Source organism: Petaurus breviceps, unplaced genomic scaffold, assembly GCF_028583685.1.
Source record: "Petaurus breviceps papuanus isolate PSGF00001 unplaced genomic scaffold, PetGlider_PUasm1.0 90779, whole genome shotgun sequence".
In the NCBI taxonomy this organism is placed as follows: Eukaryota; Metazoa; Chordata; class Mammalia; order Diprotodontia; family Petauridae; genus Petaurus; species Petaurus breviceps.
In genome coordinates, this window is record NW_027187344.1 from 6,723,126 (window position 1) to 6,745,481 (window position 22,356).

Here is a 22,356-nt window from a genome sequence, read left to right on the forward strand (position 1 = left end):
GCTATCTGTCAGGCACTCAAGACTTCAGCTTTGAAACACTGAATCCCATCACCAGCAGTTTGGTAGCTTGGGGGGAAGGGGAGGTTGATGATTCCGGCGTTGGGGGAAGCTAAGGGATGGCCATGTGCCAGTTTTGCTTCGGAAATGCAGCTGCCTCTATTACAAGGGAGAGGACTATGAAATGAGACATTGGATCTGAGCCCTAGTGCTCACCAACTATTCATCTGCCTGAATAGTGAATGAATTTGTCAATCTTTGGCTTTCCTTGTGACCCCCAAAGGCCAGGAAGTGAGGAGACCGGAAGCCTTTTAGCTGAGATCTACATCTAGCTATGTAGGGGCAGCTAGGTGGCACAGTGGGTAGTGTCAGGCCTAGTGTCAGGAAGACTCATCTTTGTGAGTTCAAATCTGGCCTCAGACATTTACTAGCTGTGTGACCCTGGGCAAGTGACTTAATCCTGTTTGCCTCAGTTTCCCATCTGTAAAATGAACTGGAAAAGGAAATGGCAAACTACTCCATTATCTTTGCCAATAAAACCCCAAATGGGGTATGAAGAGTTGGACATAATATAAGAGAACATTTAGATTAATGGAACCAATGACCTGTGGAGTAGGAAGAGAAATGCAATTTCGAATCTCAATTTACTCCATCTCCCTGCTACCTTCAGGGCTAGCCCTTCTTTGCTGCAAACTGGAGAGCAATGTAGTCTTGCAGATCAAGCTGGGTGAGACAGTGCTTCTTCCTGAAGCATATGCCTAGCTGACATGTAAGTGGCCAAAAGGTCACCCAAGGGCTGATAAGTAGTCTAGTCGATTGGACAGCTCTTGGATTCAATTCTAATTAACCTTCCATGGGTTTATACCTTTTAACCCCAAGTAGACTATAAGCTTCTGGAAGGCAGGGACTTTGCTTTGTTATCTTTGTCTCTGTCTCAGTACTAGCAGGGGTTTTCATTCAGTAGGCCTTGGTAAATACCTGATCATATGGATTATGGATCTAGAGCTGGAAGGGACCATGAAGATCCCCATTTTATAGATGAGGCAACTGAGAGGTCAAGTAACTTGCCCAGTGGTAGAGTCAGGATTGGAACCCAAGGGGCCTCAGAACCCAAAGCTGTACCCCACTGAAAGTCAAATTATTTATAAACTTTTAACTTTTCATTTTTGAGGCAATAATGGTGCACCTTTTATAACAGGATCACAGAATGTTAGGACCACAGATGAGACCTTAAAGATCCTCCTTGTTCAAAACTCTTATTTTATTACTATTGATCGATCAGTCCTGTCCAACTCTTTGTGACCCCATTTGGGGTTTTCTTGGCAAAGATACTGGAGTGGTTTGCCATTTTCTTTTCCAGCTCATTTTACAGGTGAGGAAACTGAGGCAAACAGGGTTAAGTGACTTGCTTAGAGTCACACAGCTAGTAAGTTTCCACACAGTTCACTCCATCCACTAGCTGCCCCACTCTTATTTTAGGGTTGAAGAAACCAAGACCTACAGACATTAAGCAACTTGCCCCAGGCAGCAGATCATACCCCTGAGCCAAATCATACCAGCTCAGTTAAATTTTCGCTGTTTTTACACTTCAGAAATTGGCAAAGCTATCAATCATGCCTTGGTTTACTGTTTTGTTGATCGTCTAGACTTGAGAAAATGATGGGTAAAATATTAATAGTATATTTTTAAAAAATAATGAAGATTAAACTTAAAATGTGTCTTGGGCACATTCTTTCCCTCCATCCCCACCCTCCCAACCTCCCTCCAGCTGGTAGTTAAGCACTTACTAGCCCATCTCTAGCTCCAGGTCACATAAGTATCATTCAGGAACTCAAATCTAACGCTCTGTCCATTGAATCATGCTTCTGTAAGTAGCAGTGGACATGCAGCCCAAGACAGGTCACACTGGGAAATGGCATCCTGGAGTCAGGTTTCACCACCACCCCCTCCATCCTGAAGCTAGGTCACGAAAGCGTGAACCATGCCTGGGGAGCCTTTTTTTTTATGTTTTTCTATTTCAGTCAATTCAGAGAGGGCCACAAGTTTGCAAAACTTCACCCTTTCTTGGCTTCCCTCATAATCTGCTTCTGCCTGCTCTTTATAGAATCTATGCAAAAATCCTGGCAGAAAGGAGCGAGAGGCAGCTGGGACCACAGCGCCAGTGACACCGGGCGCTTTGAACATTGCTGCGGGCATTTCTATGCTCTGAGCTTGGCAAAGTGCTCAACATGTGTTACCTCATTTGATCCTCACAAACCTTGTTAAATAGGTGCTCTTATCCCATCTTACAGATGAAGAAACTGAGGCAGCCAGAAGTTGTGACACACTTGACTAAGCAAGCTTCTGAGGAGGAATTAGAGCTCAGCACTTCCTAACTCCAAGTCCACTATTCTATCTGTTAGCCACCCAGCCATGTTTAATAAACATCCAATTTAATTAAATTGAACTAAGTAGACAGGGTACGCACCCCGTCGTCCTCCCCTCATCAGAAAGAAAAGGAGCAGAGCTAGGAGAGGGTTCTAGGTCCGCGAGGGTGACCGGAGGGGAACTTGCCCAGCCGACGCCGCAGGGTTTCAGGGGACTAAAGTGAACCAATGTGGGAGGGGGAGTGGGTCCATTAGATTGTAAGCCTCTTGAGGGCAGGGCCTATTGATTTCATTCGTGCGCTTGCACGGTGCCTGACTTATAGTAAGTTCTTAAGAACTGTTATGTAGAATATAATTGGGGCCTCGCTGGGAGAGCGTTTTGGGTCCCGCGCGGCGAGTAAGGAAGCAGAGCGGGGTAGAAGGTCGGTTTCCAGGAAGGCAAGGGAAATGCCCGGGAGAAGCCACTGCGTCGCCGGGGCTGGGAAGGCCGTGGGCGGGCGGACTCCCGGCTCGGGCCAGGAGAGGGCGCTGCGTCCCCGGGGCAGAGAGGCCTCGGCAGGCTCCCGGCTCTCGGCTCCGGGCTCGGCCCGCCGAGGGCGCTGCTGGTCTGGGCCGCCGCTCCGCGCGCTGTCGTGCGGAGGCCGCCCGGCAGGTCGCGCTGTGGCTCCGGCTCTGGCCCGGCTGGCGCTGGCGGCGGCGGCGGCCCGGGCTCCGCGGGTCCTGGCGGCGGCGGCGGCTGGAGGAGGAGGAGGAGGAGGAGGTGCAGCGGGAGCAGGAGCAGCAGCAGCAGCAGCAGCAGCAGCAGGAGCAGCAGCCGCCGCAGCGGGAGCAGCAGCCGCCGCCCGGGAGCTCCGGGAGCAGGAGCGGCCGCCGCCGCCGCCGCCGCAGTGTCCGCTCGGCCTTCGGCCGGCGCGCCCTCCGGGGAAGGAAGGACGGAGCCCCGGAGCCCCCGAGCCCGGGCCATGCTGCGGCAGCGGGACTGAGGCGCCGCCGAGCCAGGGCCGAGCGGAGCCTTCCCCGGGCCGCCCTCCCGCGCCGGCCTGTGCGCCCCGGGCCGCGGAGGAACGGCGGCCTCGGCCTCCGGCGCAGCCCGGAAATGTCTGGCAAGATCGAGAAAGCAGGTGAGGGAGGAGGCGGCAGGGAAGGGAGCTCCGGGGCCCGGAGGCAGCGGGCCGGGAGAGGAGCCGAGGCCTGGGCCCGCCCGCCGTGGGGCGGTGCGGGCTGTGCGGGGCGTGCTTGCGGGGCTGGCCCTGCTTCTACTGCCCGTTTGTCCCGGGAAACGATAGCGTCTGGCGGGGGCCGGGGCGTCCCCCTGGGGCTTTGTCACCCAAGCGTAACCGCGGTCCCCCGCCCCTCCCTACGGAGCCGAGCGCTTGGCCGAGCTGGGGCCGGGATCGGGGCTTTGCCTCTCGCCGCTCGCCCCGCGGGGAGCCAGCCGAGAAGGCGTGGGGGAGCCAGGCGGCGAGGACTCCGTGGGTCCGGGGATGAAGGGGTCAAGCGAGCGAGTGTGTGCCGGACTCTGGAACCTGCCCCGGCTGCCGGCGTCCGGCAAGTTTTCTCCGAGGAGGGGGGCTTCTCCCGAGTGCTTTTAAATGTAGATACTTATTACGTGCCGAGTCCGTCTGTCCGTCGGTCAGTGTCCTGAGCGGCCTGCGGAGCAGAAGTGAAACTGACATCTTGGAGGCCTCAATCTGAGCGTCTTTTAACTCCGTAGTTAAAAGGCAGTAGAGTGTAGCCCAGTCGGCCTTAGTTCCTTGCTGGACACTGCATGCAACTCAATTTCTCCGATTGTGTGATACTTTATTTTTTTTAAAAGGACTTGAACTCAAGGTTTTCCATGTAATCGTAAGGGGGACCTCCGCCCCCCAAGTATTTGTTTTTCTTAAATGCATTAAAGAAAGGGTTTGGGGAGAGGATCTACCGATCTGGAGGAGATCTGTCAGGACACATTTAAAAGTGTCTCCTAAACTATGTGTTTGTAGCTGGCTTGGTTTCCCTTTTATAAGATGAGTAACGCTGCTAAAGCGTGCCCTTCGTAATGGGCTCAGTGTTTGCATTGAACTTGAATTGTCCTCCTGGTACTTGGAAGGAAACAGAAAAGACGATTATGTGGACACACTTGAGAGTTCAGTCAGCCTTTCCTATCATACTAGCTTAGATCTGGAAACAGTCCATGTGTCTACCCCACATGGCTTGAGGGTGGGACGCTACTATCTTAAATGCCTTGATGCAAACCTCAGAAAAATCTTTGCTTCCACCCTTCTTTGTGTGTTCCTAGAAATCTGGGAGGGTTGTCTCCTGGGTGCCTGATTTTCCCAGTCCTGGGGATAGCCTCTCCAAAGATTTGATGACTGTTTTTCCGTATAGGGCAGTGCATTTAAAAATTATGCTGTGTTTAATGAGCAGGGCAAACATGATGATAGTGCTTAAGCTGAAAGATGACTAGGGCTCTCCATGGTTAATGAGCAGTAGTAGTTTTAGTTGCAGTATAGTGTACAAGTTTCACAGCCTTCTACTAAGAAGGTGGGATCATCCATCTTGGAAGCTCCAGAGGTGGCTGAAGTGGGTTTTTTTATTGTTGCTTTTATTGTTGTTTTGATCATTTTGGTGTGGTTTTCTGGCCTCTGGTCTTAGTGGTATAGATAGATGCATTTTCCCATGATATAGCCCTGGAGTGGTCTCAGTTTACCCCTCTGTAAAATGAAAGAGAATAAGCTAGATGATTCAGTGGGTCTTTCTTTGGATAGATCATTGCTCTGGGCATCTGTTTATAAGCAGGAATTTTCCAGGGGTACACTAACTTGTACCATTTTTTTCCTAGTGGGCACCACCATGTGTCCCATCACTGGACAAGTGCTTTTCCAGAAATATCACATGTTAATCTGTGCAGAATTTCTTAGGGACTTCTTGAGCAGTATTCAATCAGAATGGTAACATATCTGAAGTCTGGATTGTTTCTGAATTAGTGGTATCTTCAAAAATTTTTTTTTTATTGTCTTATGTTCAGACAACAGAAGAACAGCTTGTAGAATAGAATTTTTCAGGATTTTTTTTTTTTTTTGCATGAGGTCTTTTTAAAACGTGATGCATAATGGTCTGTCTGGGAATATTTCAGCATGTGCCCCTATCTAAATGCAGTGAAACAGATAACCCTTCTCTCTAGTTTACTGTGCAATGCAGGTGCCCCTGTTTCTATGGAGGAGACCTGGTTTTCTCAAAAGTTTTGTTTAAATTGACTTTAGATGTCTTCTGCAAAGGTTCCTCCCATGATTCAGCCAATGAAAGGTTGGCTAGAATATTTTTGTGAGTCTGTCAGTGTACTTAGTCAGCAAACACTTATTGAGTGTCTACTGTGTGCTTAGTGCGGTGGTGGTACAAATTCAAAAATTCAATCCTAGTTGTCAAGAGGCTTATACTCTAATATGAAATCAAGACACTGACATAGACAATTAAATAAGAATACAAGAATTGTACCGAAACAGTGTTATCTTAGATTGGAAGGCCCTTGAGGATAGAGATTTTGTAGTCACTATGACATGGTAGAAAGGAGACTGGTCTTCGAGTCAGGCAGCTGGCTTCAAATTCTCTCTGGGGCCCCTTACTAGCTGTGTAAGGGACTGTGGGGGAGGGTCCTTCACCTCACTCTGTTTCATTTTTCTCATCTATAAAATGAAGAGGGAGGGAGGTGGATGCAGTGACCTCTCAGGTCCCTTCCAGCTCTAAATCCTTGATCTTTCATATCCCTCACAGGCCCAGCTCAGTAGATAGCACTTAAATGTTGTTGAATGATGCATCAAATAAGGGTACAGATGATAGGTGCTTTACCTATTCAGAGGAGGGAGAGAATCCTCTAGAGTGGATTAGAGTTGTTCAGGAAGAGGTTTTTGTTCAGAGGGCAGACTAGAAGAACAGAGAGAAGGGGGGATGCAGAGAAGGCAGATTTAGATTCGCTCTAAGGGGAAAACTTGTTAATAATTCAATCCATCCAAAAATAGAAGGGGCTGCTGCCTCTGGGAGACTTTCAGACTAAGACTGGAAGACAACTTCCCAGCTATTTTGTAGAGAAGATTCCTGTTCAAGTTCAGGTTGGGCTGGATAACTTCAGAGGTCCCTTCTGACCTTGAGATTCTGAGCTCAGACTGATATTGGATGTTGAAGGCTTTGGAGAAGGCAGAAGATATTCCAGAACAAGGGATGCAGAAGGTAGCAGGTCTGAAACAGAACTGCTGGTGGTGATGGAGTGTTTGATTTGTGCTGGGTGAGCTCCAGGGCCAATGATCAGGCCCAGAGAGAAGTGAGAGAGATCGGCATGGAAAGGTAGGTGGGAGCCCAGGTCATACAAGGTGCTAAGAGGGAGCATGAACATTATCCTTTAGGTGATGGGATGGGAAAGCCATCAGCATTTCTAAGAGTGACATGAGTAGACTAGAGCAGCATCAGGATTAACCTGGGCGTGATGGGCAGAATAGATTGGGTGGGAAACAACTTAGACGTAGAGGGACAAGTTTAATGGAAATCCATTCCAAGCCAAGCTAGCGGGAAGAGTGCTGGGGTGGGGGTCAGGGTATCTGAGTTCTTTCTAGTGTGCCTGCTCCACGCAGGGTGTCAGTTCCCCTTCGGAGTCTAAGGTCTAACCGCCACCTCCGTCCCGGGCTGTTGGTGATAACCCACTGACCCATCTTCTTGTAGCCAACTCTTCTCTTTGCAAACCATTCCCTTCTTTGATATTCCTGAAATGCTAGGCTGGGTATGTCACTCCTCTGCTCAAGAAGCTTCAGTGGCTCCCCATTGCCTTTAGGGTGATATACTGACTCCTTGGTTTGGTTTTTAAAGCTCTTCTAATATGAGTGCATCCCACTTTTCTAGGTTGATTACACATTGTTCTCCCTTGTGTACTCTACTATAGCCAGAATGACAGATTTTCACCCTTTTGCCTACTAGCACCTTTCATCTCTTGCCTCCTTGCTTTTGCATAGACTGTATATACCCCATGCCTGGAATATTCTCCATCTTTACTTAGGGTTCTTGGAAATCCTAGGTGCCTTTGGGGCTCAGTTCAAGTGCTGACATTAAAGGGCCTTTCCAGATTTACCCAATTCTTAATCTCCTATCCTTTCCTCCTCCTCTCCCCCCAATCACTTTGTATTTATTTTGCTTTAACTTTTTTTTAAACATATCATATGTGCTCCCTACCCATGTAAGCTCCTTGAGGGTAGAGACTATTTCACTTTTGTATTTATGAGACAGCTAAGTGGTGCCCTAGAGTCAGGAAGATCTGAGTTCAAATGCTGCCTCAGATACCTATTGGCTGTGTGACCCTGGGCAAGTCACTTAACCATTGTGTGCCTCTGTTCCCTCATCTATAAAATGACAATAATGATAATGATAGTAACTCCTACCTCCCAGGGTTATGTTAAGGTGCTTTGTGAACTTTAAAGCACTCTATAGGTGCTAGCTGTTTATGATGATGAGGAGGAGGAGCTGGAGGTGGAGGAGGAGCGACTTGGTAGAGGTAGGAGGTGACACTTGAGCTGAGCCTTCAGAGAAGCTAGGGATTCTGGGAGGAGAGGTGGAGGTGAGGAGGGAGAGTGGAACAGGAGCCAGGCAGACAGCCTGGGCCAAGGCATGGGAATGACAGGAGCAGCTCCATGCCATGATCAGATATTTGGGGAGGACTTCCGTGGAGATCCAATCATTTCATAAGCACCTGCCAGCATTGTGATAGACACTGAAGGAAACTCCTAACAAGACAGCTGGGGAGAAGAGATGCATGCACACTTTATATATGTGTATGTCTGTATGTGCTTGTATATGTTATAAAATAGACTATAATAAGTACTGGAATGAAACAAAGCCCTATGACTTAAGAGGAAAAATCATTTGTGGCCTAGGGGTGGAGAACCAGGGAAAGCTTTTCTGAAGAGGCAGAGAGAGAGGGCTTTCCAGGTATGTGGGTGACCTCAGCAGAGACACAGAGAAGTGAACAGTCTGTTTTTAGGAGCTTAGGCTATGTAAAGGGAACGGACCTACGTGAAGCGGGGAAAGGTAGGTAGGGGATCAGATTGTGGAAGGCTGGGAGTCATTGATGTTTTTTTGAACACAAGAGTAGAGTTGATTAATACAGCAGTAGCCTGTTGGATTGAAGGGGCAAAGACTAGAGGCATGTTGCTTTGAATACCTGCTGACCCTCTTAAACCTACTTCTTTTCCTTTTGCACAGTTTTCTGTCCCTATGTCTCCATCCATACTGGCCCTTACGTCAGGCTTTTATAAAGTAAGTTGAGGGAGGGAAGGAGGGTTTACCAATAGATCATTACCAAGCTTGCTATGTGGCTTATAAAGATGACTCACGTATTAGTTTGCAGAAAAACCATTTCCCAAATTAGACCGAATTTGAAGATGGCCTGTAAGCCAAGCAGTGTCATGCTTCACTCCAGTCGAATGTATTTGTTGTTGCCACAATAAGATGATGAAATGGAAAGAGGAGAGGCTTGAAAATGCTGCCTGATTTTACTTGTTGCCAAGATCCTTTCAAACCTTGAAGCTCTGTTCCTGAAGAGAGCTTTCCTCCCACTCCCATTCTGACCCCCTAAAACTGTGTCCATTTTCAGGGGCTAAGACTAAGAGAATCAGGGATTTCATGGGTTTAGCCTCTTGGCTTCCTGTTGTGCCAGAGTTCAGTGGGCAAAGCCCAAGACTAGGAGTCCACAGAATGGGTTCTACTCTTGGCTCTGCTTATATGACCTTGGGTAAGTTCCCCTCTCCAGAGGGGGTTGGTCCCTTCCACTACTCTAAGATTCTGTGACTGCCTATCTTTCTGTGTATCCTCTCACCTTAAAATGTCTTCATGTCTTAGGAAGAGTGCTGGACCTGGAGCCAGAGGAGACCCTTTTTTTTGAATTCAGCCTCTGACATTTAGTTAGTGAAATTGTGGGCAAAGTGCTTAACTTTTCGGAGCTTTCTTCATCTATGAAATGATGATAATCACACCTATACTGTAGTAACTCCTTCACATGGTTGTTGGTAAGATTGAGTGAGGTAATGTCTGTAAAGTGCTCGTCAGGCATCTTTGTTATCATTCATTAGTCTCCTCTACTCCTCACAACACCTGGCCGTGCTGAGCATATACTAGGTGTTAAAATATATATATGTATGTATGTATATTTGTGTGTGTGTGTATATATACCCTGCCTGAAAAACAACCCATACCCCTTCCTGGCCAGAAGTTGTATCCATTCTGCCGTGTTAGACAGTTTTGAAAAATAAACTCAAATTGTGGAGCCCTCTGATTCTTAGTCTCAAATTTCCATTTAAAAGCAGTTTCCTATACTCAATGAACTGTCCATTGCTGTGTTTCATTGGAGGAAGCTAATGGTATCCAGGGGTGGGGAACCTGTGGCCTCAAGGCCACATGTGGCCCTCTGGGTCCTCAAGTGTGGTCCTTTGACTGAATCCAAACTTCACAGAACAAGTCCCCTCAATAAAAGGATTTGTTCTGTAAAACTTGGACTCAGAAGGCCACACCCAAGGACCTGGAAGGCCACATGTGGCCTTGAGGCCACAAGTTCCCTACCCCTGGACTATAGACAGTTTCTTGGATAAGAGGGCACAAAGTTAGCTGAGGTCCTATGTCAAAACTTATAAAGGAATCATTTGGTCAATATTTAGTTATCTCCCTCTGTAAATTTCTAGTAAAGCCAGGATGCGTTCAAGGATACATTCTATGGAGGTTCAGAGAACTAAAGAAAAGGAACTGTAACTCCGCTGAAATAAATCTTTTATCCTTATGGAGACTGGTCACAATTAGAAGGGACCAGAAGAAGTCATCTGTCTGTGACTGTCATGGTCTAACCCATTTGTGAACAACAATCGTCTTCATGGCATCCAGCCACTGAGTGACTGTTCACCCAATAGTGTCAGCTTTGCCCAGCCCTGGCTTTTGTTATTCAAGATCTGTTCATTGGGGCCTCCTTAATGAATTTCTGAGATGTGGTCACTATCCCTACCTGCTATTTTCCCATTTAACAGCTTCATCTGATTGAAGATTTCACTTTGGCTTTCTTTGTCTCTATCAACTGCCACTTTCTGAAATGTCTCAATGGTTTATGTCAGTTGGGGGGTCCTTATTACATATTCTTCTGTCTTCCTCCATTTGTTGTCAATTACGTTTCAGGGAGCTTATGAATGAATGTGCCCTCTGTTGTGTGCTCAGTTTTACTCTAGGGTGCTAGAGAAGGGCCTAGAGAAGATAATTAGAAAATTGACATTTGATAAACTCAAAGGGGGAAATTTGCCTTCTTTCTCTCCTTTCTTCCCTCTCCCTCTTCCCTGCCTCCTCCCCCCCCCCCCACTTTTTGTTTGAAGACTAAGGAATGAGGCAGAACGATTGATTGAAAAGAATGCTGGATTTGAAGTCAGAGGACCCAGGTTCATAGCCTGGTGATGCCACTTCCCAAAAGGAGAGGGTTGAACTAGATAATCTGCAAGGTTGTCCTTTCCAGTTCTAAATCCGGGATCCTGTGCATCCTGGTGGAGTTTTTTTTAGAGTGTTTTGGCCTGTACCCTCAGCATTAATCCACCTCTGCCTTTACTACCTGCTGCAGAATTAGCTCAGTTTCTATTCTGGAAGTGTCTTCAATTTGGTATCCCATGGTGTTGGCTGGGGCGAGAAACCTTAAGTTATAAGCAAAACCCCTCCTTCCCACTCCCAAATTAATTCTTACTTGCCTGCTAATGTCAGCAGTAACTTTCCTGCAAGTTAAGTTTGGAAGTGAGGAAAACTGCCCTGGCTTTGTAGAAGAGCAATAGGGATATCAGACCTTTGGGTATATGTGGAGGGCTTCCCAGAGCTCAGGACAGAAGAGGGTGATTTCATGCACTTCCTGACAGCTCTCTAAGTGGTCTAGCTTTGGGGGAGGCCTGACAGATGTGGCTGTAGACCTCACACTGTCCAGTTACCCAAGCTCAGCCCTCAGACCCATTGGAGCAAGAATCAGATGCTTGTAATGTTTGGAAAGGGAAGGAATGGACATGAGAGAAAAGAAGACAGCTGAAGCCCCATGGAATGTGATGTGGCTACATTTCACAAATGGACAAAGAGAGGGGAAAAATCTCATAAAAAACTAAAGCTGGAAACAATTGTTCTGTTTGTTTACTGGGTGTGAATAATCACTTTTGCCCTATCTTCTCTGAAAGAATGTCAGCACTGAAAGGGACCATAGGAAGAATTTCACCTAACTCTCATCATTTTGCCGGGGAGGAAACTGAGGTCTAGAGAGGGGAGAAGTGATTTGCCAGAGAGCTCTTTTGTGGCAGGACCAGAGTTCACATCTCTTCATTCTCAGTCTGATGGTCTTTGAAGATCTTTTTTGCCTTTATTAAATGCCCTTTTCAGTATATGCCTTGGAAGCCAAAGGACCTTCATATTAGTGACAACCACATCCTAATGTTGCTATGAGAAAAATCAGAAGTGTCATTGAAACCAAACACAAATTCCCTTTGCGTAGCCTTTCTGTACTAAAAGACATGCTATGGCTTTTTCCCAAAGGAAAATATTTGAGTAGGAAGGTAGGACATTGTACAACCCTGCAAAACTCCTGGCTGATGTATTGTAATGACTGTTGCAGTCAGGAGGCCTTTTTCATGGTGTATAGACTTAGGCCGGAGCTTCGCCTCTGTCCATCTGTTTCCTTCTGAAATGAGGAGATTGGACTTCCAGCTCGAACATCCTATGATTCTTGGCTAGAGTTTAATGTATAATAAGGGTGGAGACAATTTAGAGGATGCTTTTTATAGCACCAGTCATGGAAGAGGTATTTAATAATTATTTATAAAAATACTTTGCATTCATATGGCATTTCCTACCCCTTGCCACATGGCACAGTCACTTTTATGGTTTTGTTTGACCTCATAATATTCTTGAAAGGTAGAGGGGAGGTGTGCTAGGCTCCTTTGATAGACTGAAAAACCAAGACTCTGAGAAGTTGAAAGACTTGTCCAGGGTTATACAGTGGAAAGAGGACAGAAATCTTAGAACTTTAGAGCTGGGAAGGGACCCTAGAAACCATCCTAGTCCAGTCCCCTCATATTCTAGGTGAGGAAATTGAGGGGGTTGGGGACTTGCTCAAGCTGAGACAAAGAATTGGTTCTAGAATCCAGGTCATCTACTTCAGCCTAGTGTTCCTTTCATGATATATTGTCACCTTTTAGAAGCTGGAACCTGCAAATCTCATTCACTACAGACTTAAACTAGCAAAAGTGATAGCAGACTCAGAGAAGCCAGCATTGTCTTCAGTTGAAATGGCTTAGGATTTCCCTGGTGTTTTCTAACCCCTCTGTCCATCTTAACTATTAAGGTGTGTCTGCATCTGCCAGCTGTTCATGACACTGGGGGTTCTCCAGTATAGAAATGGCCTAAAATTTATGTTTAGTAAAAAATGAGTGAAGGGAAGCCGTTTTGGAAGGACCCTTTTCTTAGCCTTAGCAGGGAGCTTCCCTGTTTGGTTTTTAACTGTCACCAATTTAAGCTCTTAGGCAGTTTTCTGAGATTTGATCATAGGATTATAGATCTAGAACCAGAAGAAACCTGAGAGCTGGAAAAGGGGAGGCCCATAGATAGCATACAGTCTAGCCCTGTCGTGCAACAATAGAACTTGATGTGGGGAGAGATCAGGAGGCTTGCTGGGTCCCATAGCTGCTATCTGAGGTGGGCTTTGAAGCCAAGTCTTCCTGACTCTAGGTCTAACCCCTTCATTTACTCAGACACTTACACTAACTTGCCCAACATCACCCTAGGTGGTCAGTGGCCAAACCTAAGTCCTCTTGCCTCTATCCCATTGCCCTTTCTATTTTACCTTGCTGTTGTATCTTGGCTTTTGCAATATAATTGGGACTCACTATTAAAGAGAGGGAACTCAGAGTTGGAATGGGGTACTGTTTTAAGGGTCAGGAGCCCTTGGACTTTTGTCCCAGCATTGCCACAAGGTCTTTGTGACCTTGAGTAGTCATTTAATCTCTAGGCCTCAGTTTCCTCATCTGCAAAATGAGATTTGTTTCAGTGACTTCTAACTCCCTTTCAACTCTGACAAGCATCTGAGACTGTTGAATGCCACTGGATGGGTTTTTATGACCAAGAACCAAGCTTCTAAATTGCTGAATCTAGAAGAAAAATGGATGGCATCTCATTTTAGCTGCATTAGGAGCACTGGTGAACTAGATTGATAAAAAAACTTGATTTTGCTTTCCTTTATGTCTGTCTTAAAGGCACATGGCAAAACCCAAGAAATGCGGGTAGCCTGTTGCCAAGCTCAAGACAAGCATTTCTTTCCCCTTCTCCTATTCTTCCCTACCGCCTGCCACTCCTAAGGAATATAGAAGCTGTCTCAATTTTCTCTGCTGTAGGGATGCTATCCGGATTAATTAAACCATCTTTGTTTAGCAGTGAGGGAGAAATGATAGAGGACATTCCTGGCTTTTGGTGACAGATGAAATACCAAAATCCACTGAAGATTCTTGTATACAGGCAGACTCATAAATTGCCTGTGATAAGCCCTAAGAAAGGTGATGAATACCCATCAAGCCTTTCCTTTGATTAATTTCCATGGTTAAGTTAAAGAGAGAAAGGCTAATTTATTTGTTTGGTTCTTCCTTATTAGCCTCTGCCTCTATAGGGGCATTTGGTGGCTTCATTTAAATGTGTCTGGGAACCTTAGGTGGTCATGAGTGATAGTTGCCCCATTTGGAGGGATGGCAGAAGCCTAAGTAGTCCCATCATTTTAATCTTTTGCTGCTAAAGCCGGAAGATCCTTTCAAGTGATTAACATTAACCAAACTAATTTAGAACAATCCTGTTAGAGAAGCAGCAATGGCATACATAGTATAGGGACTTTTAACCTGGGTTCCTCTTGGGAGTCTATGGATAGATTTCAGAGGGTCCATGAACTTAGATGGGGAAAAAAAACATAATCTTCATTTCAATAGAATTGGTTTCCTTTGTCATCCTGTGTATTCTATTTTATATGTTTAAAAATATTTTTCCAAGAAGGTGTCCATAGGCTTCACCAGACTACCAGCAGGGTCCATGATGCCAAAAAAAAAAGGTAAATAGCTCCTGGTGTAATGGATAGAGCACAGGCCCCTGGCTGTGTGGCCCTGATCTCTCAATGACCCAGGAAATTCTAAGGCTGAGTTGCACAGCAGGTGTGGATCTCTATTGGTGGCAGCTCCCTATGTGGAAGAAATAACAGATGCAATCAAAAACTGTTAAAGACAGGAGGGACTTTAGAGGTGAATAAGTCCAATCACCTGTTCTGTAGAAGCTTGTCTAAGGGAGTCCTCATGACTAGTCACTGGCAGTTCTCCTTGCTTTCAGTGGCCTTTCTGCTACCCCATATTGCTCTTTATTTATACTGAGTTTGTTAAAGGAGTTTAGAAATACTTGTTTACCCAATGTGGTTGTCAGAAGACCGAAAGAATATATGTGTGTATGTATGTGACAAAAACATGCTAGCAAAAACAAATTTGCATTTTTTTAAAACCCTGCTATCTGTAACACAAGTGGCAGCCTAGTATAATAAGTAAAAAGCCATCATCAAAGATAGGAACAGTTGGATTTAAGTCTTCTCTGATATATTCAAGTATAACCCTTGGCAGGTCATATAATCTCTCATTGCAGGCTAAGCCTGCAGAGGGTAGAATAGTAGCCAGTCTGCATTGGTGGAGGGAATTTCCTTATTGGGAAAGTGCAGGTCCCAGCAAACTTTTTGGTAAGTTACTGATTTATTGAACATTATGACTGGGAATACATTATCAAGATACATGAGACCCCCCTTGGGTTACACCATCAGCACCTATCTACTGGACAAGTACTACAGAAGAACACTTAAAGCTGGGCCCAGAATTGAACAGCACAGCAAGGTAGATTGCACTTGGGAAAACTGCCTACTTTCTGTGGTCCTAAGTTGTTCCCTACCACCAAAGTTCATTAAAAATTTTATTTTGTTAAGTTTTTATTGCTATCTTTTATTTTCAGATTACTGTATTAAGATTGCTATATTACAGATTGCTGTATTCTTCCCCACTGCCCCTTTCCAGAGAGCCATCCTTTAATATTAATTTAAGGGTGGGAGGGGAGGAGAGTTCAGCAAAGCTAACCAACACTTTGAAAAAAGCCTGACATATGCAATATTTCATACAACAGCCCCTCACCTCTGCAAAGGAGGTAGAGGACGTCTTTCCTTTTATCCCTTTAGTGGGGCCAAGGTTGGTCATTAACATTTCACAGCATTCAATCTCATTTGTTTTGTTGTTGTTCCTTTATGGAGATAATAAATATGGGAAGTAAGAAGTCCCCAGATAGCCAATACAGACTGGAGTATGAGAAGTGTAAAGTGCTATGAAAAGCTTGAGGAGGAAGAAGAGGCCACTTTTGCCTGGCAGGGCTTTGTGAAAGGCCTCCATCCAAGGACTGTCAGCTGTTACCTGGCCTCCTTTGAGTTTGGCTTTGTGACACTCTAGAGCAAATGACGTGGTCCTAGGCCATTGATCACAAAATCTGGAGAAGCCTCATTAACTAGAGAGAGGTTCCCAGAACCTTAGAGAAGAAAGGAACTTGAAAGATTATCTAGCCAACCCCCTCATTTTACAGATGGGAAAACAGAGGGTGACAGTGTAGTTTTCAGCAGAGACAGGATTGAGCCCTCAACCTCCGAGTTACAACCATGGCAAATTACATATGATATGAAATAATAAAGGATATATAAAATTGATGGCTTTTTTCTTTAAAACAGTAGCAACAAAAGTTAAAAAGATTGAGCATCCAGTAAAAAGATTAACCAATTGTGAGTGGTTTTGGATAGATTAGAAAGGATTATACTTGTTTATTTTATTGTAGGTGTATTAGATAAAGTCAGTAGATGACTCCTGGGGCCTACTGAGTAGTAGGCAATAAGCAGAAAGTTTCTGACAATTACCACAGTGCAGAATAGACATAGACAGAAATGAGGTTTCATTGTTATGTAATTGATGAACTTGGCATTTATTCAGAAGATTTGCTGAAACTATTTTCTGGCCTCTCCCCTTACATAGTTAAAGGACTCCCCAAAAGCCCTACTCCCCACTGCACCCCCACCCTGACTGACTGACTACTTCTCCCAGAGGGACATTTTCCCTCACCACCCTTTTCCCCAGTTAAAGAGAGAGGAATCAATGAGGAGAGGCAGCTTGTGCTAACAGTCAGTGGAAAATGAAAGGCAGGGGAGTAGAGTGGAGAGGCCCTAGGGATTTGACCTAAAAAAAAACCTATAAGGCTGCCAGTGGTGACTTGGGGGTCATATTTTTCTGGCCCTGCATCTCTATCCTTATCTTTCTGTTTTCATATTGCTGTGTATGTTTAGTTTAGACCTTGTGACTATGTCTGTAATTACATCAGTGCTGGATGTTTTAAATCTAGAATTTGTCATTTTAGAGCTTCAAAGGACCCTAGAGACTATACAGTCTAGCCCCCTCAATTCACTGATGAAGGAAAAAAGGCACAGAAAGGGAAATGATTTGCCTGAGGTCACAAAGCTGATGAATGGCCAACCCAGAGGTTTGAACCTAGCTTTCCTGACCTCCAGAGCTAAGGTTCTTAAAGGGCCTATGGACTCCTTTCAGAATAATATTTTTACATGCATAAAATTAAATACATAGGATTACAAAGGAAACTAGCTCTCTGATTATATGGACATAGAATGGTTTGGTTGTTTGTTTTTTTTAAGTTCACAGGCCTGAGAACCTCTGCTCTCTAAACCACCATATTTCCTTACTTAAATGGGCAGACTCCATGCTTGAATTCTGCATGACACCTAGCACTATTCTGTATCTTTGTTTTCCTTAATTTTGTATGAGACAGTTTTTACCCCCAAAAATATTGGTAGGAGAGTTTTACTTCCCATTTCAAGAAGTAAGGAAGTCAGGGCTGTCAAAGAGAGAGCACCAGTCTTTGGTGTTTTTCCATGACCAACAGTGAGTGGAAGGGCTGGCTCATGATTTAATAAATCTGAGAAGAATTAACATTATCCGCACTGAACCAAGACTCTTAAAAAGCCAATCATTTATTTATTTATTAGCAATTAAAATATGTGAGCAATTTTTCCCTAAGACTTATTTGACTGCTCTGTGAAAGATATAACAAATTTCATCTGAATTTTAAGATTGACAGGCTACTGTGAATGTTAACTGGAGTCTCATGGGCTAAACTGAGCATTAGTCAGGTCATACTTCAAAGATCTGTGTTCTCTTCTTTGTAGGTATTCCCTCCATTGATGCTGGTTGTGGCCCTTCTAATGAAATCTTAGGAGATGGTTTACCAAGTTGCTATGGCCTACCTTGGGAGCATCCTTTTAATAATAAGACTCTCTGAACTCAGTTAGTTTGGCAGAGACTTGGATGACAGGAATATGGTCTATCACTGGGCCAGAAGTTTTAAGCATTTGCAGTTTGGAAGGACCTGCCATGACTTAGGTACCCCTTGGGCCTTGGTACCACATTGAGGGCTTGAGAGAAGTTAGATCATGAAAAATGGAAACAGACCTTTGTTTGTTTTTGACTTTCATTGTATATAGGAAGTGTTTTATGTAAACAGCATAAGATCATCAGTTTATAAGGATCATAGCTAGAAGGGATCTCTATTAGAGGTCCAACTAATTAAATATTTTAAAATAAATTTTTATTGATATCCTCTGTTTCTTACTTCCTCATGGTTATCCCCAGGATCCTTCCCTCTCTCCCTTCCCCTCCCAGAGGCTCATGCCTTAATAGTAAATAGTATTTTTTTAAGAGAGGGTAAAAAATCAGCATGACTGATCAGTCCATTGAAAAAGCCTGGAAACATGTGCAGTGTTCAACACCAGCGGATCCCACGCCTTCACAGAGGGGTGGGAGGGTGGCAACCCCGTAATTATGTGATGAAGCAGTCGAGGCCCAGAGAGATTCTTATTTGTCCAAGGCCACACAGGTAGTGGCAGTGTCAGATTTTTGAGCCTGGGTCCTCAGACTCCAAATCCAGTGATCTTTCCAATGAACTACATGCAGTATCACTGTGCGTTCAGAGAAGGGAGAGATTGTTTGGGGGGGCAGTCATCAGAGAAGTCTGGAAGAATATGAGTAGCATGTACCTGGGACATTATGGACACCAGTTTGATGAGAGGAAAGCATTCATGTAAGGCAGGCACAGTTTTCAAACTAATTTGGTCTGGAACTACAAGGACAGAAGCCACAAATGTTGGACTGGTGGTATAGAATACACATAGGAGAAATGCTTGGGGGGAAGGGGTCAGGAAAATTAAGGAGCAAAACAGAGGAAATTAAAAGGTTTTTTTGTACCCACCCCCCATATTGGCAGTAGTAAGTACTCATTCTGTGTGTGTGTGTGTGTGTGTGTGTGTGTGTGTGTTTGTGTGATGTCATATCCAGTCCAATAAGCATTAGCACCTTCTTGTGCAATGCACTTTCTAGGTGCTAGGGATACAAAGATGAAATGAAAACCAGTCATTCACCTTCAGGGAGTTTGGGGGATACAGTATGTAAATATTTTAGAGGAAATGTTGCTGTATGAAAATATTCTTGTGGAATTTGTCTTCACTTAAGTTGATTCAATTTAGGAAATGCTGACAAAGAGTAAGTAGTAGTAGGAAAGTTGGAAAGGTATTTGGGGGCAGATGTGGAGGACCTTGAACGGCAAGCTGGCAAGCTCAGGAGTTTGGACTTTATCCTGCAAGCAATTAAAAAAAGGAATGTTTTCTACATTCAGATTGTTTCCTGAATATACTAAGGGTTGTGAAATAGAGGACAGAAAGGAATCAGTATTTAAACTTAGGCATAAGAAAAAAAATTTTTTTTGAACATAACAGTACTTTTCTATCAAGTCCAGATGGGAGTCTTCTCCATCCCCTGTTTGATGTCCCTGTGCTATATTTACTTACTGGCACATTCCTGGTGTGTTTTTTTTTTTTCCCCAAACAAAAACAAACAACCAACTTCTTCAGAATTCAGGAGTGTTGACTTTGCAGTGAACTCTCTACTAGGGTTAGGTTTCTTTTTATAAACTAGAATAGCTCAATGGGGGCACTTGAAGTCACACAGAAGTCCTAGTGTGTCAGTGTGTTGGTTGTGGAACCTGTGGTCAGTTCTGAGCACTAACCCCCTGCAGTTTGCAAATACTGAATACTTGGACCACCAGGCAAGATAAGATGATCATTGTCTGCTGTGGAGGTCCCTATGTTGCAATTTCCTGGGTGCTATCACTTTTAGGACTGATTTAACAACAATAATCATAATAGCTAAAGTTTATGTAGTGCTAACTATGTTCTAGGCACTGTGCTAAGCTCTTAACAAACATTACTTTATTTGATCCTCACAGCAGCCCTGGGAGGTAGACACTGTTATTCTCCGCCTTTTACAGATGAGGATACTGAGGCAGAGGAATTGAGGTGACTTGCCCAGAGTCATGCTGCTAGTGGGTGTTTGAGGCTGGATTTGAACTCAGGTCTTCCAGACTCCAGGCCCAGCAAGGCAGCGAAACACGTACAGTTTGCCTGGGTAGAGGGACAAATTTCAGTGTGGTCTCTCCCACATTAGCTACCTGCAGACAGAACTGGACTGGGGAATTGGGTATTCCAGAATGTACCGTGGTGGGTACTGGGGGGTGTGGAATATCCTTAAAGTGAAAGTTGAGTTGGAACATTACTAGCAAAATAAAGGGAATTTAAGGCTGTTTTCTTTTCCTTTCATTCTGGGTATGTCCATACCTGAGACTTGGTTGCTGTGATAAATTCAGAGAATAGAACTTCCTTCTAGTGATGTAGACCTGCAGTGGTTTAGAACTCTGTCTTCAGGAATGACTTGGGACACTGAGAGGAAGAGGTTAGGCTTGGCGGTGGGCAGGCACATGGTGTCAGTTAGGGTCTGATTCTAGATCTTGATTCAAAGACCTTCACCTCTATGCATTCCACGAATTCACTATGCATTCCACGAATTCACCTCTTGACCTTTTTTCATGCCCTGCAAAATGCCAAATAATAAATATTTTTCATATATGCATAATTTAATATCCAAGAAGAGGAAATAGCACTAGCATCAATATTTTCTTAGGAAATCCTTGTTCCTATCATGTGGAATCCAGTTAGAATCATTGAGATAGGAAAAATTAATGGTGGCAGGGTAGTGCATAGTGGAAAGAGCCCTTGGTTGGCAAAGTAAGACAGGGTAAACATGGCCTGTTCACCAGATCATAAACTCCTAGTCAGAAGACTTGAAATTGATTCCTAATTTTGCTACCTACATACCTGTGTTTCCTGCTGGAGTTGAGCTAGATGGCCTTGAATTTAAAGTCCCTTTCATTCTAATTCCCATAATCCTATGATAAGGTTAGAAAGGCATTTGAGGATCAGATAATTAATTTTGCCATTACAGCTGATAGGAATTTCTCATTCCTTTTAATCCATAAATAGAGTTGACAAATTTTGTTAGCCACAAAAACAAACAAACATTTTTTTCCTGTATGGTAGAAATTTTTTAAAAATTTAAACAGTAATTTTATGTTATAGCATCACACATCATACAAAGTGCCTCATTCCCCTTGGTGTTGAAGTGATCTTGTGTTCTCAAAGACAGGATATGAAGGTAGTGAAATCTCCAAGAGGTCTTTGAGGAAGGGCCTGGTGGCACTCTGGCTGGATGTGTGTCATCCAGAGAGAGGCGTAGCTGAGTTTGAAGTGGTTCATACCAGGTTAGTCACAGGCCGGTCATGGCTCTTAAAGTCATGGAGGGCTGGTAGTCTGCACTGGAGGCAGTACTTACCCTGATAAAACCAGTGCTCTTTGAACTATCAAAGTATGCTCTGACTAATGTTTAAAACCTAGGCAACAAAGACACCGGCTGTTAATATTGAGCCAATTTCTGTGTCTCCTCTGACGTATTCAGATAACTGGAAAAGTGCTCCATCCTAAAATTCCCTTCTCAGTGTATTATTTCCTTTGGAGACAGATAGCATGCTGGGGAGTCTATGAAGAGGAAGTGGCTTGGAAGGGGAGCTTAGTATCCAGGGCACAGTGACTGATTTCCTTCTGGCCTATGGTTCTGAGCATTCTCTTCCCAGGCTGGGTGCTTCATCTCAGGGCTGAAGCCTGTGGTTTGAAGTTGCTTGGTCTCTGTTTGTTGATTTTCTACACCCAGCTATAGTTCCCTCTTTGAACATTCCCATAGTGCCTGGCTGCTTCCTGGCATTGTTGGAATTTTCCTCTGGACAGGAAGTGGCCTTCATCACATCTTCCTCCCAGTAGGCACATTCCACACACCACACTACAGGCAACTGAAAGGTTACAAACATGACCTTGTACTTTGAATGTTTCAGTGGCTAGGGACATGTCAGGACATTCTGATCCCTGTTCAACTTCAGAGGGATGGAATGTGAATGAGTCTTCTCTTAAGAGCTTAGCATCGTGGGTAGCATTAGAGACAGTAGACTTGGAGTCAAACTTAGTTGTGTGAATATATATAGTTAAGGAGGCATCTTGGCATAGCTGATCGAGCACTGGACTTAGAGAAAGAAAGATCTGAGTTCAGATCCTACCTCAGACACTGAATAAGCCCTGTGGCTGTGGGGAAGGATCTTAACCTCTCTGAGCCTTATCTGTAAAATGAAGGGATTGGACTCAATGACCTCTTAGTCATCAGACCTTTCTAGGTCTAAATTTATGGCCCTATAATTCATTTTCTTTTTAAACTTGTCTCCTTATCTGTAAAAGAAAATGATAATTGTACTGTCTACCTCACCAGGTTCTAGCCTTGCCTTCTGGAGCTACACTGAGTAGTACAGGTCCCTGTCTGACATCACAGTCCCTCAAAGAGTTGAAGGTAGCCAGTGGTTATCTGCCTAGGCTTCTCTGGATAATCACTGCCAGTGCCTTCATTGCATCCTTACTTGAGGATAGTAAATATTTACTTCATTGACCTGA

The 22,356-nt window shown here is 44.5% G+C and overlaps 1 protein-coding gene across 5 annotated transcripts in view; it reads left to right on the top strand.

Annotated features, from left to right (window-relative positions):
- Window positions 1-3,115: 3,115 nt before the first annotated feature.
- The window catches only part of RAPGEF1 (Rap guanine nucleotide exchange factor 1), a 190,182-nt gene continuing 170,941 nt past the window's right edge, over window positions 3,116-22,356 (top strand). For all 5 annotated transcript variants that reach the window (XM_069069313.1, XM_069069314.1, XM_069069316.1 and 2 more), the window contains exon 1: window positions 3,116-3,484. In XM_069069313.1, the coding sequence (XP_068925414.1) occupies window positions 3,460-3,484 (25 nt within the window). In that variant the 5' untranslated portion in view covers window positions 3,116-3,459. The remainder of the gene's footprint in view (window positions 3,485-22,356) is intronic.